Source organism: Strigops habroptila, chromosome 8 (genome assembly GCF_004027225.2).
Source record: "Strigops habroptila isolate Jane chromosome 8, bStrHab1.2.pri, whole genome shotgun sequence".
In the NCBI taxonomy this organism is placed as follows: Eukaryota; Metazoa; Chordata; class Aves; order Psittaciformes; family Psittacidae; genus Strigops; species Strigops habroptila.
In genome coordinates, this window is record NC_044284.2 from 54,545,878 (window position 1) to 54,564,316 (window position 18,439).

The 18,439-nt window shown below is 41.1% G+C and overlaps 1 protein-coding gene across 9 annotated transcripts in view; it reads right to left on the reverse strand.

Annotated features, from left to right (window-relative positions):
• Positions 1–2,030: 2,030 nt before the first annotated feature.
• The window catches only part of SPATA6 (spermatogenesis associated 6), a 52,388-nt gene continuing 35,979 nt past the window's right edge, over positions 2,031–18,439 (reverse strand). For 2 of the 9 annotated variants that reach the window (XM_030494649.1, XM_030494646.1), the window contains exons 12-14: positions 16,972–17,022; positions 16,218–16,306; positions 6,282–12,426 (exon numbers count right to left, since the gene is read on the reverse strand). In XM_030494649.1, the coding sequence (XP_030350509.1) occupies positions 12,246–12,426; positions 16,218–16,306; positions 16,972–17,022 (321 nt within the window). In that variant the 3' untranslated portion in view covers positions 6,282–12,245. Of the gene's footprint in view, positions 2,395–4,441; positions 5,465–6,281; positions 12,427–16,217; positions 16,307–16,971; positions 17,023–18,439 lie in introns of those variants that run through there. The other 7 variants (XR_003992614.1, XR_003992613.1, XR_003992615.1 and 4 more) reach the window with 7 other exon arrangements.

An 18,439-nucleotide genomic window follows, 5' to 3' on the forward strand; every position in this document is an offset into this window, starting at 1 on the left:
TACCCCAACCTTGACAGTTTCCAGTTTATGCTACATCTCCCCATGGGTCACACTTGAACACACGGAGTCCCTCCAGCAGCAAGCAGGACCATGCTCACCCCAGCAGCTCCCCATTAGCCTCACACCTGCATGCTAAGGAGCTGCAGGGACAGGGACAAGGACAGGTACAGGATGGGATGGGGTGGGATGATTCTTGGCTCCCTACCAGTGCAGGGTGATGCTGTGGCAGCAAGCAGTGCTGTGAGCGTGCAGCTCTTTGCACCATCACCGATATGCTCTGAGGGTTATAAGAGGGAAACTCCAACAGAGGCTCTGCAGGTGGAGCGATTATCAGCTCCAAATAAAGCACTCTTTTCCTAACAGGGATGATCAAGACCAAAAATCAAGGCCCATGACAGTCACATGCAGTACCTGTGAAGAGCTTTATCTCCTAACGCACGGTGCATCCAGTGATGCAGGGGTACTTTCTAAAGCTGTGTCAGAAGACATAAAAGTGCTGAAATGCCTCTGGCAGGCTTTGGAGGAACCTTTATAGAGATACATGAGGTGGGACAAGTGCAGACCCTGAGCAAAAACACACATCAAACACCCGGTGCTGCAGATGTTGCTCTGTGATAGCAGCAGCTTCTCACTAGCACTGCTCAGCCCACACCATGAGAGCCGGGCTCCCAAGGGAACAAGGATCCAATCCAGCCATAGCCCCACAAGCAAGGAATGAGCAAATTCATGGGGTCCGGGAGGGTTTTTAGCAGTGCCATAAGGAAATACAAGTGAGAAGTCAGAGCCGGGCAGATCTGGGGCTATGGTGATGACAGACTTGACTTACCCAACAGTGGATGCATTGGGCTGCAGTGCAGCCTTGGTGTTGGGCTCCTCACTGGGGACTAGCTTGTCATCGCCCCAGGAGCACGACACAGCCTCGCTCCTCACAGCACGGGATGAATTGCAATATCCTAGCAAGAACACATTGCTTTCAGAGCTGTAACCAATATACAAGTCCATTGGCAGCAGATGTTATTAATGATGCCAATACATATTTTCTTATTAATCTTCCATACTAGGTTGGTGTCTATCTGCAAATGATTATCATTCATTTTCCTGACAAATCTATCAAGATCATTTATTACTGTTCAGCAAAGGATCTTCTTTTAAACAAAGATTAATAACGTTGTATTTCATCTGGCTGGCTGAGCCAAAGGAAATGAAATTAACAATGAACCCTACAAACATGTCATCACTTTAATTTACCGGAAAATACTTAAAAATGTTATTTAAAAGAATATACGCTGTGGTGGGCACAGCTTATTATAAAGGAAAGAAAAGAAACCACATGCATTTTAGCAGGGTGGAGAATAAGTTAGCAAACAGGGCACAGTGTTTCCTCTGGTTCCTTGCACTTGTTTTCTGGGAGAAGGAGGGAGCAGGTCCCATAGCCTCTTGTCGTGTGCAGACGGGCACCTGCCCAGGTGAATCATAGCTGATTGATACTCACTGTTCTTGGGTTAAAGTGGATGCTATGTGGGATCACAAGCTCTCATCCCTGCATGAAGAGAAACAGGGCTTTATAACCTTGGAAAGACAAACGAAGGGATAAAGCCAAAAGGAAATGACAAAGGACAAAATATAGAGGGAAACTTCACTGGGGTAAAGCTCATGGAGCTCTGAGAGAGAGGAGGGCACATATGGGCTGTCGGAGTTCCAGCATCTGCTGCACTTTTGGTCCCAAGGAAGAAAACAAACAAACTCAGTAAATTTATACTTTTTAGATTCCTTTCTTCTTCACTCTCTTTCCCCTTCCCTCCCCTCCCCTTCCCTCCCCTCCCCTCCCCTCCCCTCTCCTCCTCTTCCCTTCCCTTCCCTTCCCTTCCCTTCCCTTCCCTTCCCTTCCCTTCCCTTCCCTTCCCTTCCCTTCCCTTCCCTTCCCTTCCCTTCCCTTCCCTTCCCTTCCCTTCCCTTCCCTTCCCTTCCCTTCCCTCCCCTTCCCTTCTCTCCCTTTCCCTGCCCTGCCCTGCCCTTCTGTTCCCTTCCCTTGAGTAAAATAACAATAAACAATAAATATACACCAAAGAACATACCAGAACCCCCCCTCCTACTTTTACTGCCAATAGTAATGCAAAACCTTAAAATCAGCTTTGCCTTTGCATTGCTTTGTTCATACTCAAGAACTTACATTTTGAGCCCCATTTTTGTGCAGGTACCCACCACTGTGTCTTCACAGGACTTTCCCCATGTGCCTGGCTCTGGGCCATGACATCTCCGGCAATGGGAATCCCAGCACTCCCCTCCACAGCCTTGTGCCTGGGGGATTTTCCCCTGAGCCCAAATACTGCAGCTCACTTCTCCATTTCTCAGTGTACAGTGCTTCCAACACCAGCACATCACTCCTCTTCCTTGCTGGGGGGGAAAGGAGAAGGTTGCTTAAAACAATTTTGCATTACATAGTCAAGAAGCGTTTCTCCTACAGACAATAGAGTCAACTTCTTACCTGCAGTGGATTCATCTTATCTTACCCAGATACCAGGTTAGGAGCAATGTTTTAAGCCCCAGACTAAAGAAAATAACCCTGCTAACCTCGAGCTGTAGCAGTTTCAAAATGCTGACATATCGTCAAGAGGATTTCCAAGTGTGCATTTGTGTATCTATCTCTGCAGAGCAGCAAAACCGCATGCACTGAATTGGCTGGTATTTAACCATACATTGCATTGTTACCTAACAAAGTCTTCTTTTTAATTAAAAAGTCATCAACATAGCATAAGTCTTGAAAATTTTATAACAAATAAGAAAAGCCTGAATATACCCCAAAGCAGGGTTTGGCTTCTCTGCAGATTAAAAAGTAATGAGTTAATAAGAGAAGCAAGTTGCCCATCTGTTTAAGCTGCAGCCATACACCCAGCTTACTTTGGGGATACTCTGCAGTTCAAGAAGTGGCAACAGCCCAAGCTGCACATGCCCAGGCCATACGTACTGAAGTAGGACCAGACTCCGAGCTTCTGAAAGATCTAATCTTCTACTTTGACCTAGCATTTACTGATAGATCTTGTGATCTTTGACTGAGCAATAACCACAGCGCATATGGCAGAATGTCCCTGCCTATTTCCTTACCAAACTGCCATATTTCTTTTAGCATAATTGTTAATCCTGGCATAAAGACTGCAAGCTAAGAAATCAGTTTCTGATTAAGATGCTCTAAAAGCTCAATACTCATCCCTGCCCATGGCGGGGGGGGTTGCAAGTAGATGATCTTAAGGTCCTTTCCAACCCTAACTATTCTATGATTCTATATACATATACATATATATAAAGCATCTGTTCCTTATTTCTAGTGTGCCTGCATCTTGCTCTGGCTTTCAACTGCTGGATTTGATCAAGCCTTTTCTGTTACATTAAGCAGTTGTCTGTTATGAACTTATACCATATACATAAAAATCACAGCGCGTGCAGAGAAACAGGGCTTTATAACCATGGAAAGGCAAAAAAGGGATAAAGCCAAAAGGAAATGGCAAAGGACAAAATATAGTGGATGTGAAAACCAAATTCAAGCCCCTTATCTCATGGTCCTGTATATACATTTATTGGGGTACATTTACTTTCCCCGTTTCAGACTAAAAAAATGCTCAAGGAGGAGTCTTTGTTGGTGCTGCCCATCATTGCCCCAGGTTCCACCACACATGATGCTGCATTTTCCCAAGCGTACCCTGACCCTCAGAGTCACGCATTTATTCCACCTTTGTGTAATCCAATGAGTCTTGAAACTCCTACAGGAGAGATGGAGAATGCTTCTGTCCCAGAACAGTCCCTCAACCCAAGAACTGAGCACTCTTCAGAGCCTGTTAGAGGTTTAAAGTCCTTCAAGGGACGTAGGGAAGTCTGTGGCCATCCAATGGCTCTTTAATTCCTGACTTGAGATCCCACGTAACTGAAGCTGTCTTCATGCCTTCTCTCCCCTTGTCTCAAATGTAATTTCCGACACCACCACCACAGTACACGGGGGATGTTATTTAAGCATGTGCCATCTGGTCAAAGGCTGGCACCAAGATATCGCTGTGCCATTCAAGCACAGCCCAAGATTTCATAAGCAAAAACTGAAATACCATGCGGTGCAGTATTACAGATAAGCTGTCCAAGCAAGAGCAGATGGCACCACCATGCCAAGGACAACAAACAGATATTAGGTTGTCAGAGTACAAACCAAAGTCAGCCTGAGCTGCTGAGCTCATGCCATCTCTGTGTCTGGTTGCAAGGGGCGAGAAAGAAGCTGTCCCACAGGACACTGCAGAAACACTCCTGGAAAGGGCACTTGAGCCACGCTCTGTGAGCCACAGGGTATCCCCCCCTGAGGAGCCCAGTGCCATGTGCTGTGAACAGCACACACATGTACGCAAAACATAAGACAACTGCACTTGCAACACTCGGTTACTGCTCCATGGTGTGGTTTCTCTACTAGACTACTATCAGGTTGGATTGACAGCACTCCTGATTCAGTACTGGGCTGGAGATCCTCACAGACAATTCCTCTGTCTGCTTTCTGGTTTAGGGTGGCACAGCAAGCTTTATTTCTGTGTGTGTGCGTGTGTGAGGGGTAGGACCAGGGTAACCATCTTAAGAAACCCCTAATTTTTGCTGCATTCGTTCAAAACAGGAATGTTGTTCAAAACATTCAGCTGCGACTTGCTGCTGCAGCTTCCACAAAAGCAGCATCCGATTTAATATGTGAGCCTCATAACCAGCTCACGCAGTGCAATAGTTCACATCAGTTTGAAGAAAAAAAATCCTGCTGGAAGCACAGGCAAGTAGCAGTGTCAATTTTTCATTAACCTACAGCCACTGTCTCTGTAGACTTACAGCTATAAGTAAGATTACTGTTATAATTTCTTCTGGTCCCTAAGGGGGGGGGGGGGGAAACTTCCCAAAACTTTTAAGGTCATTAAACCCCCTCCTCCCCCCTTTAAATTGGAGGTAGTTTCAGTTTACTTTCATATTTCAAAATCAAATCTTAGCTTCAGCTTCACATCAAAGCAGAAATGTCGGTTGCTTTGTTTCTACATCTTCTATGAAAGAAGTTCCAGCTTATACATGAGCTGAATGCCAAATAAATAGATTTTCCTAGGGAACAAAGGCAGCTTTTCTGTTTGTTTTAAACATATGTAAATAGAGTCCCAGGAGCTGAGCTGCCTGTCACTTCCACCAGGTTTACACTCATGTCACTCCAGCTGGTTATTTCTGACTGACCTTAGGTCAGCACTGCAGAAGTTCCCCTCCCTACTCCTCCACACACTCGTACCAAGGAGCCACTCCAGCCCTTTCCCTCCACCCTCATACGCAGCAAAGGGGAAACAGCTTCATGTGTATCCCTTTTTTTTTTTCTGCTAGTTTCTTATTCCTTCTTTCCTTTTTCAGCTCTAATTAACAGAATCACAGAAATACTCTGGTCCTCTGTCATAGTCACCAAGATGGCTCTGAAAAGCTTTCGACAGACCAGATCAGTATCTGACAATATACGGCTACTATCAATAAGGCATCAGGGCTGTGTTCCTACACACTAGTGTATTCAAGACTGATGCACCTACTGGTTCATGGTAGGGAGAGGCAGGAAAGCAACAGGAATGGATTGGTGAGAAAAATGGCAGGAGGGCACCATCGGTCTTGAGTTTACTCTTTTCAGTATCAGGCATTTCAACAGTGGAGAGTTATTTTCCACAAAGCCAGAAGACAACAAACAGAAGCGCAATCCCTTCACATGCACATCTTCTAGTACTCACTTTTCTTTTTCATATAAAAGAGCAAAACAGTGCAAAATTAAGAGCATGTAATGCCTGTCATTTCCAAATAGCTTGGGTTATATCTCAATCTTCAGCACTTGTTTGGGGTGTAATACCGGGTAGCACTGAGGGATGCATCACTTCACAGGCTACGCATAAGCTGCAATTAAGGAAAATCCTCAAGTACATGAGAAACCTCAATTTTGATTGGCCAAGTCACCATAACTTATTGATAATTCAAATCACTTGAGCATTATTCAGTGTTTTCTTCTCCCTGCTTTTTTCATTTCTTGACAAGTTTACAAAGAAAAGAATGGAGCAGAGCTTAGCTGCATTACATCCAATATGCTGCCTACACAAACGCCAGAGAAGCTAAATGAACCCCAGAACATATGGCACTCTGCTGACAGGGCTCAGAAACTGGTTCTGCATGAGCAACAAGGAACATCTTGAAACGCACAAGACATATGTGTTTTAGGAAGAAGATTGAAGTGTTTCATAATAAAACAGGACAAAGTGAAATACAAGTGCTGTATAAAATTTTAATTAAAAACTGGTTTTACCCCTCAACGTGAATATACAATATGTTTCCCAGATGGATTTCATATTTAAGTATTATCCAAACCAAAAACGTAAATGAGACAAATAAAGCCTTCAAAAATGGCACAGAGGCTAAAATGTATGTAAACACTAGATGACTGTGGTGAAAACAAGGCAGGCAGGGAAAGCAACCTCTTACCAAATGTTTACTACTGGAGTACTAAATGAAACAGTTCATACAACTATAGTAACAACACAATTAGCTAACCGTTCAAAAATTCAAGTCAGTGTAACAATACAAATATAAGCATTAGAATTCACCCCCGTTCAGCAATGTAAATAGTGCTTTTTTTACTTCAAAGTTTCACAGGTTATTTTACACACCGATAATTCATGGTATACAAACGCATAATTCGCGGCATGCCATGCATCAAACCACTCTCAAAGCCTTCAGCCTCCCACCCCACCTCTGTGTGAAGCTCTGTCAATGGCATCAGCTCTGCAGGGTTACACAAATGCCTGGCCACAGGACAAAATCTTTGTGCTGTATCCTCAGGATCAGTCAATTCTTATGAACCAAGAGGGATGTTGTTTTGCAACAGTGAACTCATTTCCCTGAAGAGGTGAGAAGAAGGCTCAGATCACCACTTCTCAGAATACAGAGAGTTCTCTGCTAGGTCAGAAGCAATCACCCAGGGTTGAATAGAAATACACATGAAGAAAAAGCACAATCTCCAAACTGATCAAGCAGAGAGAAAGATTACAGTTCCTTTATGTTGCCCTCCTGACAAATTATCACTGCACTTCAGAGAATTTCTCACTCAAGACAAACAGGGAACAAACTGCAAGTCTTTGGCAAGCCAACACTGATAACAAAAAGAGCTACAGCTTCATCTTTTAAGGGCTTTGGTTCATGATGTTTTGAATTCCGTGGAGAAAGCAATAGAAACCAATGCACAAATGGGGCTTGTGCACTGTGTAATAGAAATAGGTGTTCTTGATCACTTCCCACCACACTGGTTTATTTATTGAAACCAAAAGGAACTGGGCAAAGACCGGTTCTCTTCTGTTACCAGAGACCATCACCCAAATCAGACATCATTTCTGTCAGTGAGGTTGCTCATCAAGATCAGCCACAGAAGTACTCTTTTAGCTTCAATTGTTTTCACCAGAATCAAGAAGCTAAGTTTCACTGATGTGAAAGTTTCCCCAAATTCCTTTACTACTAAACAAATCTCTTGAGATACTCTCAGCATCCTCATCCTGATAATGACCACTCCATAACCACTGAAGTAATTAACACCATGGTAGGCTTTCCCATGACCCAGAGATTCCACATTACAAGATTTATACAGTTAAGTGACCACTGCTACAAGGTGAAGAATTTTGTTGCATAGTTCAGCATTTCAGAAAAGACTTTGAAGCTTAAAAATCAGGAAGAGTAGAATTATTTAATAAGCTATTCCTTGCACAGGGACTGAAAAGGCAGAGATTCCTTCCAACTTACTTTCTCTGACAAACCCATGGCACACCACACAAACTTTTCCACTGTCAAGTTGCACACATTATTGAACCCCTTGCTCCTGGGGAGAAGATGAGAACAAATGATGTGACAGATGTTAATGGTGCTGATTAGTACACACAGCAGACAGCACCGAGACATCAGGATGACAAAAAAATGATTTGTATTAAAAAAGATATCATGAGAACAATCAGTCTGAGTATGATGAACCCAGATCATGCAGGAGACAGAAGCTGAGTAGGATACCAACTGTAAAAATTAGTGCCTAAAAGCACATGTAGTAAAGTACTTCATTATCTTTTTCAGCCGTCTCTTAGACTTAATAGATTTCTATCTTGATAAGATTAACACTTGCTTAATAACTGCCTAATTAAAACATAATAAAACTGAGAAAATTAAAATAAAGCCTCTTTAGTAACCTGGAGATGAGATGGGACTTTCCAGCCAGGCTCCCACAAAATAATTTCTGTAACATTCACCTCAGGATCCCAAAGCACTTCACAGTCATTTAATTAAGCTTCAACAGAGCACAAACTCCCCATTTTACAGCTGAGGTAACAATGAGAGGGAGCTTGGAAAAGACTCTTTAATATTGAGCAGAGCTAAATGTTCTGTTTCTTTACCGAAAATATAGATTCCCAACAACTCTAGGTAGATATCTTTCTCCCCTCGCCGTTTTGGCAGCCTCTGAAGTAATAGTAAAATTCAAACATGTGACGCACAATCTAAAGAACAGTCCTCATCATCTTCCAAGCTGCTCAGATTTGGACTATAAACACTGCTGCCTGTCCACAGAATCATAGAATCAACGAGGTTGGAAAAGACTTTAAAGATCATCAAGTCCAACCGTTACCCCAGGACTGCCAAGATGCTCCAAGGTATTCCCATTACTCATCTTCTCCTGTGCCCAGTGGACCAATTTAAGCTTCTCTTCTAGTTGGAAGCTTAGATAAGGCAAATCATTAGAGTTTGACATTTTTGCCTTTAATCCACAACAGGTCAATGACCGAGTGATTTCCAAAGCAACTACCACTCACCAAAGGATTTGCATTTCTACTGAACACAGGTGGATAGTTTGTCTAAAGCCACCCCAAGATCCTAAACTGTAACAAGTTATTTGTAGGGAAGAGGGGAGTAAGTAGGAAGCAGACTCTTGACTTATTAAAATGAAAGTGATTAAAATACTGCATGGAGTGCATATGGCAAGCAACGCTGGATGCTGAATAGCATTTGGTGAGAATACTCATGGGTTATAACGACTTGGGGAGCGCAAGAGAAAGAGACAGACTCTACAGAAAAACACTAATTCCCTCTTAATCTAGCCCATTATTTCTAGATTTGAGTAGGCAGCTTTCCTTTAGGAGGTAAAATGACGGGGGTGGAATTATGCCATCCCACTGTCACTAACAGACCACTTTGTGGATGGCAAAAGATAAGGAATGAGCATAGAAAAATGCTATTTAAAGATCCACTCAGGAACCTGGAAATTTGCATTTGATAGAAGGGATTTAAATTGTATTAGAAGGCAAGGTGCACTAAACAATTACAGTTTATTACTACGTTGGTTTGCTGCCTGAACCTATACTTATCACATACTGCAGCAGCAAGGGAGCAGCAGTGCTCAGTGCACTTGAGCTGCATGCATATTAATAAGAGGGTTAGCTGAGCAAACAGGGAAGGGGCCAAATGCTTCCGAAAACAAAGTGGCTTGCAGATTTTATGGACAGATCAGAGTAATTTGGGGTTTAAGTCACATTTCAGAGAAAAGTTTTCCATTAACCAAACCAGATTTCCAGCACAGTGCTTGGAAAAGAACACTCTCTGCTGTATCACAGCATACAAGCTGTGGAATGACTCTGACCCAAGAGAGAAGCACATATCCTGCAGCAGCTGATTCAGAAAGACATTATATACACCATCTCTCCTCGCAGCTGGAGCAGGGCCAAAGACACTCACAGTCTATCTGCTTCATTTGTTGTTATGCTGCATATGAAGGCTACACTGACAATATTCATGCCAGTCAAAATTCAATATATGACACTTTTTTAATTCCCATCCAGTTTTCACCTTTGATGAAAAACTTTTCATCTTTGCTGAAAAACTGAAGGTTGCCATATTACCATATGTTTCCTTTCTTTAGCTAGAGGAATCACACAGATACACCGCAGCCATTCCTCTGGACATCTAAAAACATTACACTGTTTTTTCACCACGGCCTCCAACTTCCCTCATCCCCTCTTTGTGTCTTGAATTCATGGCAACTTGTGTCCTTACTCATCCATTAAAAAAAAACCCCAAAGCCCCAGAAGTCAGGCCTTCTAACACATTGAACAAACAGGGACTAAAATCTGCTGGATTGCCAGGAATGGAAAAATCAAACAGTACTTCTGTGTCATGAACCCAGATTAGGTCAAAGGTGAGCAGCCAATCATCAGAAGACTGGAACTTTTACTAAGCTATGACACTGGGGAGGGAAAACAGAGAGAATATTGAATGAAAACTGGGATACCATAAGAAGAACAATAAATCCTACGGCTCAAACATAGGAAACTGCAACGACCTTCAGATTTCAGTAGATTCATTTTCAACCAAAAGCTTGGAAGGTATTTCTTAGCATGTGCCCTGCCTATTTAGGATCCACTTGAATATACCTACTTTCCTGAGCAGCAAAGAGAAAGAAACTATTCCTTTATGGACTAACATGGGGTCACAGGAACAGGCTGATGAATGAATACCTGGTACTGGTAGCACAATACTCCATGGCCACCATGCCTCCAGTGGCACAGCTTGGGTGAGTTTTACTTTTCACTTCTGCAAAAAAAGTTCACTAGTACTTCATAGAGTGACTCAACACTTATCCATAGCATGACTATGCAACTAATGCCCTTTGAATGCACTAATGTGCTAAATGGCATCAGGGACAGGAAGTTATCACTGTTAATCCACTTCAACTGGTTTAACAGTTACGAAGAATAGAAATGTCTATATGCAAGACACTTCCTCTGAGAGTCCCCTTTCCTGAAACAGAAGCACACAGCCTTTCTACGTGCTTTCCCACTAGCATAATTGCTCACCAACTGCTTTCTCAATTCAATTATGTTGTCTCAGCACTAAAGGATGGAAGGCAGAGTAGACCAACTTTTTGTTTATCTAGGCATGCTGGCAGGTTACAGTCATATGTTCTGCCATCTGTACTGCTAGCTTTATCCTTAATCCAATCCTAACAGGTAAAATGGCATTGGTGTAACTGAATCTGTTCTCTCCGACAGAGAAAGAGCCAGAACAGGCATTTGTTTTTTCCCCCCCATTCTGAAGGGAAGCAGGAGATGGACACTCTTGCCCTTTTAAAACATTCTGCTTTTCAATAGATGGGCAATTTGCCCCGGTCTGCTAATGTGGGATCTGTTCAATGCAAGGCTGTAAAGGTTCCATCTCCGGGGAAAGCATCGAACTGCTGATGAACATTTGGTGGCCTTTAGCAAAAACGATGCAATTTCTGCCAACAAGGTCCCAGCAGACTGGGAAGCACAGGCTCCAAATTAGGTGGGATTGTGATGCAGGAACTTCAGAAGGCCTCCACAGAGCATATGAGGAGCTTGCTGACTAGTTGCAGTCTTTCACCCTCCACACTCTTTTGTTATTCATATTGGTTAAAATTACAAGTATATTGGCAAATATCATGGCTGCATTCAAGAGAAGCTGGAAGCTTTCAAATGCACAAGGTGTGTGAAGATGACATTTCTTCAGATACAAAGGCTGCTGGGCTGGGTGGGTTCCTTTCAAAATTTGACAGTATTAGGAAATTTGTGACTAAAGGTGCTTGAAACCACTTTGAAAGCATGTCTATGGGTCAGTATCAGAGGTCTCAAAAACTAAACAATCCAAAGACAATTTTCTAGAAAACAATTCCCTTTGTCCCACATGGGATGCTTTTAAGTCAACAATCACCTTCACCTTCCTTTTTAGACCCCCTCTCTGAACACTAGGACATATTGCTTTGTCAGTCAAGTCTGTTTATGTTACTAAATAGCTTTAATTATTTAGTTAGAATTGGCTGCAGCTAAAATCTGAGTTAACGTCAGACAGCAATGTCCAGCAGACCTATTACTCTTCAAATGTTTTTAAATTAGCCTTCTTTTCATAGTCTCAAAGGAGCAACACCATCTTGCTTAACTGTGCAAGGGCTTAGTTGCTGGTTTTGTTTGTTTGATTTGTTGTTTGGAGGGTGGGGAAGAGAAGGAAAAGCAAGGTGAGGATCAGAGTTAATAGTTTCCTTTGGCGACCCAGGCCAAAACCCCATTTCTTGAAAACCCTGCCCAACCATAATAACACTTTAAAAATAGAGTACAAATATTTGTTACATAAAAATAGATCTCATAACAAATACGAACACTGCATACTGTGCATTTCCAGGTGAACTGTTATTAGGAGTGTGGTTTTTTGTCTGAATCAGTGCCAGCAGCTTTTCGGTACATGTTTCTGTATATTTTCTCGAGACTCTCTTCAAAGATGGCTCTGTGAGGCTTCCCTTTGTATAAAGCTGCACGATTAGACCAATATTCACCATTATCCAAGTGAACAGTGGTGTTCTGCTGCATTGGTGAACTGTCAACAGAAAGGAGATAACAAATAATGGTCAAATCAAGATAAGGAAGAAGAATCAGACACACAAAATCAGCAGAAATCCAAATGTAGAGCTGCTAAACACAGATTACCTTTCACAAATTGAAACAAGAACTGCACTGCAGCTACTTCGAAGAAATGGGAGCCCCACATTATTCATTCACACAAATTCTCCCCCACTTATCTGAGAGTACTTGATAATACCTCCCAAATAGAAAGCAAATTAATTTTCAAAGAGCATGCAGTAATTTTGCTGTATATTGATAGGCAGTGTGCTAGGCACTAAGCCTATGCAAGAGCAACACAGTAGGATTTTTGTGTCCTTTCAAGGTTAAAATGTAACCACAAGCAGCTATTTCAATATGAAGACAATCTATCGGAGGTATACTAAATTACTGTGGTCGCAGCTGTAAAGTGCTCTATCGGAAGCATCTTGGATTAAGTATTCTCGCAAATACATTATGATACAGTGGCAATCGAATGTTCCTTCCCCACCCCATCTTCTGTGTCACTGTTTTAATACTAAACACAAATCACAGTCTCATATTTCAGCTGCTTTGAGAAATTATTTCCTAGATCTATGAAGTGAGATTTATTCTCTGAAAATCATTACAAAACACTGACAGAGCTGAAGTATGTACAGCTAAACTTCACGACTGTTTGCCTTCTCTTAAAACTTTCAAAACAAAGGCTTGTGTTGTATAATGAAACGAGCCATTTTCCTGTAATAAAGCATGAAACAAGTAGCTCAAAAAATCATAAGCAGAAAATGGCTACCAAGGTGACATTTTTCACATTTGCCCAGAGATTTAGGCACTTAAGACATGTAAAAATTAGGATAGAGTTATCTTCAGCCTTTTGTGAATGTTCTCAGTCTGGGAAATGAAACTGGAAATATGAAGCTTACAGTGTCCATCTTTGCTTAGGAAATGGATGACATTTCACAGGGAAGCCTTACATTTTCCTACACATATATAATTTATTAATATACTATGGTCAAACCAGTACTTAAAACTTTGTCCTTAAGTTAATATCAGTAAACACCTGTGACACAATTGAAAGAAAACTTATGTCAAAGGACTCACAAATATACTTCTAGTTAGCTGCATCAAAATGCAAAGTTTTCACTTTAAGAAAGGAAAATGGTGAAGGAAGAAGAGGAAGATGTAGGATCACTTTTCTAAATTCGCATTTCTAAGCTTCCACTGTCCCATGAAAACAAAAGAAGGAATAGCTTTTGCTTTTAGATTTCTTACATTCAAATATTAGGGTGATGCCAATCTATCCCATGTAAGACAACAACAAGATCTCTATGTGGCTCCAATATCAAAAAAGGCCACTTTTACACTTTCTAAAAAAAGCTCCAGCATTTAAAGTCAGGCAACAACATGAAGCAAATTTAAACCTGTTCATCATGCTGGAGAGGGTGAACTGTGCTTCACAGTGTGGACACAAAGAAACCAACCTACCAGGCAGCGAAATCGATAGGAAAGTTATACAGGCCTGCATTACATGTAGACAAGCCAATACCCTGGGGGCCCACCACCAACTGAAGTTTCACCTCCTCCTTTCTGCAGTTGGTGTTACCTCACTTGTGATGGAGAATTCTCAGGACAACAAATAAGCACGGTGCTAGAAGTGGCACTTGTAACTATACAAGAAACAACTCTGACACTCTTTTCCTTGGCATCCACTTCCTACAGGCAGCCTTGTGCTTGCCTTTTCTTTGACTAAAAGCTTGATCTACATGTAGAGACACTCAAAATCCAACCACTTTACCTGTAGTAAAGGAAAGACTCAAAAAAACCAATAGTAACTTTCACAAGTTCCTTATTCTGGTACTGACAAAGACTTAAAAAAAGACATGAGCTTCATTTTACCTTGTTTTTTCAGAGGGACGTGTGCGTGTGCATTTCCATTAGCCAGACCTTGCACATGAGATACTTAGCACTGGAGTGCAAAAAGATACAGCCAAGGTAGGGAAGAGTCCCTCTCTTGCCTCAACTGGAAATCAGCTGACAACCCCAGCTAAGCAATCTGGGAATTACACTCACAAATCATATTAACAGCAAGACTTCCGCACGCAACTCTCTGCTCTGAAATACCTGTCATAGGCTTTTGTTCCCTCATACATCTCCTTTAACAGTCACAGTAGTTCTTTTCTGAGTGAGCCATGTACTAAATATTTCACAAAATACGGACCTTTTCCTTACTCCCAGTGGTTTTCAATCATCTATCTACTTTACTGCCAACATTTGGTCGACAGTACCATGTCCTTCTATGAACTCTGTCTCTGTCCTTGTATCCTGTTTATAAGCACTGTGGCAAACACTCAGCAATCAGACTCTCCTTGAGTCCTTTCATGTCTTGCCCTTAGTGCTGCTGGCCTCTAAACCCAAGGAGCAGTCTTTTCCCAATTTGATTGCCGCATTTCATATCTCATCACTTCATGATTCTGTAGTATTAAGGTTTGGTTTTTCTTTTTTCATGGTCTGCAGTTTCAGCATCAACCTCAAAGTCCCAAAGCTGCCTCAAAACAAAAACTTGCACTTTCTTCCTCACAAACACGTCCTACAGAATGTAACTGCAGTGGCTGTCAGGGCCAAGGTTAAGAGAGCAAAAAGACTACACGCAGAATAAAGAAGTGAGCACAGGAATAGAAATACCAACAAATTCCGTAGCAACTTCGCATGCATGTGCAAATCTGATTAACTAGGTCCCTTGCACAGAGGTGACTACAGTTTATAGGAACTAAGAAAAAAAAAAGCCAACAAATCATAAATGAACTTCTTAGAGCTAACTAATTGCAAGTAGGAGTTTACTACGATACCTATATTGACTTACCCTCCTTTCAGTGATATACAGTGGTGATTCGGGAAGCCTTTGTTACAAAATATTGCATCGCACTTAATTATCAAAATAAACCCCATTTTTCCTAATGTCAAGACCTCTCAAATTTAGCAGCACAGTTCTAGGACTTCTCTCTTTATATAAAGAAAACTGGAAAAGCCAACAATCCAAAAAATGTTTTACATTACTCAGTATTTTTCCTCCAACAAGTACCCAAAACGTTGTACAAAATACTGTGTGCATACATAGAGAACATCAATATTGATAACTTCTACGAAAGATGTTGTCAAAATCAATTCAACTGGTGTCTTTTAAGTAAAATATTCAAACAAAACCTTAGTCATAAATGTGAGGAGTACACAGAATAATTAACCTACATAAACCAGGCTTTTAAGATCTCAGGCTTTCAAGATGTCTTCTGAAATACAGCATGTTGAATCCCTAAACCATAGTATAGATATTTGGTGTATTTTTTGAAGCTGCTTCTCTTTTCCAAATGTGTTTTGGGAAAAAAAAAGAAGAAAACCACAAAACAGCCTGAAGCTGTATCACTAAATAAACTCCAATCTATTTTTGTACTCCCATAGTTTTAAGAAAAAAATAACCAATTAGTTATTTTTAAAGTGACATTTGCTCTCTGGTTGCTAAAATCCAAAACATGCTGCCCAAGGATCAATTTTATGACCAAGTTCAGTTCCAAAATCAGTGTTTTATGAAGACTATACTGACACACTGCCAAATAGCATGAAAGGCATAATTATAGTTAACTGCATTTTGCTTTTGGTAGGAGTAACTCCTACAGAAGCCTTTTCCCAGTGCAAAATATTACACAGCTCAAAATAGGAAGAGAAATTTTTAGCTAAATTTAAAGGGCAATATCAGGATTATGCGTGTTCTGTCTTGGTCAGAGAAAAACTCTGTACCTGCTCTGCTGTTCCCTCATGGATAAGGGTGCTTTATGCGCAGATTCTCCTGTTTTAGTCAAGCCTCCTTTTGATGAGTTACTCTCATCCTAAAAAAAAAAAAGAAAGAAATCAACTTCTCATTACCTTGGTTTCTGATTACAATGATCTCATTTCAAAAATACTTTCTTTCCATTTAGTAGAAGACTATTAAAGTGCTTACATTTCTTGGGGGAGAAAGGGACAAAGTGTAATGAGCCAAATGCCATTTATGAACACTTTTAATTAAGTTCAGTACAATTCAGCTAATAATTTTCAGGTAATAAACTGGAAAGAATTTCTAGACAGTGTAGATCTAGAGAACTATGCAGACAGCACAAGCTTCAGTAATCAAAACCAAACACATTGGTAAAATGTTATGAAACTGCTCACTGCCTTACTTTTGTTTCTTGCAGAAAAGGGGAAAAAGAACCTAAAACTTATTATTTATTAGCTTTTCTAATGAGCCATCATTATCCATTTAATGCATTTTACCAGACAGAAGCATTCTACACATCTGAATACTTCGATTCCATATACGAGGCTGAGAAAAATACTTAGCCAATTAAAAAAAAAATATCTATGATACACTTAATGACCCTTCAGTGGCATTCTTAGGAGTCACTAGAAAGCAGTCTGATCTTCTAAACGCTATCTAGACATTAATTAAACCATATATGCCTTCTTAGGTAAGTAAGAAAGACAACATTTTATGTGAAGGGAGCCAGTTGCTCACCTGAGGCAGGATGGTAGAAATTCCACCACACACAACCACGTTTACTCTACTCTGAAGAGCAAAGACACTATGAAAGAAGTGATACTAAGTGAGGCTTTCAGCAGAAGCCAGTTGTTGTAAGGATTAGTAAACAAAATCATCTTTCATGCTATAGAAGAAATAACTGGAAACAAAGACTGTGCAGTAAAAGTCATCACACTTGCTGGTAATATAAAACTGAGAGAAAAGACAACGAATATAGTGGAAGATGGCAGTAAGATGCAAAGCAAGCTGAATGGCAGGTGTATGGATGAGGAAAAACCTAACACAATTTATTGTGGTGTAATATGAGGTAATAAGTGTGTTTGTAAACAGGAAAATTTTCCTCCTTCAGCAGTCACAGACTACAAAGCACTGAAGAGGAAATGGGGTACAGTGGTAAATAAAACTGCAGCATTTGCCAGAGGCAAATTATGTTCTGGAAAGCAAAAAAAAGATGGAAACATTATGGATACTGTCAGAATGTCACTGCAGAAAGCTACAGTGGGCACCCTAAGGAATCCGCAGCAGAGCTCTAGTCACAATAGCTTTATAGAACACTATGGAAACGAAATTTTGGAAAACACAGCTGAATGCTTCTGGGAATAGTTATTCAGCACTAGGCTCCAGAATGAAACAAAATGAGAGATACTTTTTAACCTTTCAAAGTTTGGAAGAGGATCCAGACAGGAGCCAAAATATACTCGACACATTGCCAGTGCTTTACTATTCCCTCACCTTCAAGATATCCCATTTACCTCATCCATCCACTGTGCAACAAGTGGGTGTAACATGTGGGCTATCTGGGGAAGAACAAACCAATCTTGGTGTATTTTACAGTACTCACTGCAAGTAGACCTGATTTTCATTGTTTTTAAGCAGGTCAGCTGCTGTTGGCACAGCTTTCACAAGTTAGCTGTACACAACCACCAAACACTGTCAGATTTCTCTGTAACATCTTCCTGTTCCTCTTGCTTAGGTGGAAGAAAACGGAGTAAGAAAAATGGTCATTTTTCAACACTGTTCTGAACATGTTGCTAATTAAAGACTCAAAAATCTTACCCAGTACCCTGGTATCTGGGTTTTCTTGGGCACAACATGTTGAGGTTTTTCAACAGGAAAGGAAACAGAAAAGCATCATCTCTGATTTTTAACCCCTGTGAGTATTCAGCAAAGGTTTGATATTGGAAGTGACAAGGTGTGCTAACAGAAAGGCAACAGAAAGTACCATGCTTCAAGAATCTAATACCATGCTTGCAAATTTGTGCGTATTTGTGCAGTGCTGCAGTTACAAGTGAATACCAGTGTATGTTATAATCATTCTAGAATAGAATGTTCAACCAAGCCAAGTGCAAGGTCCTACACCTGGGTCAGGGCAATCCCAGGCACAGCTACAGGATGAGAGGAGAAGTGATTCAGAGCAGCCCTGCAGCGAAGGACTTGGGGGTGT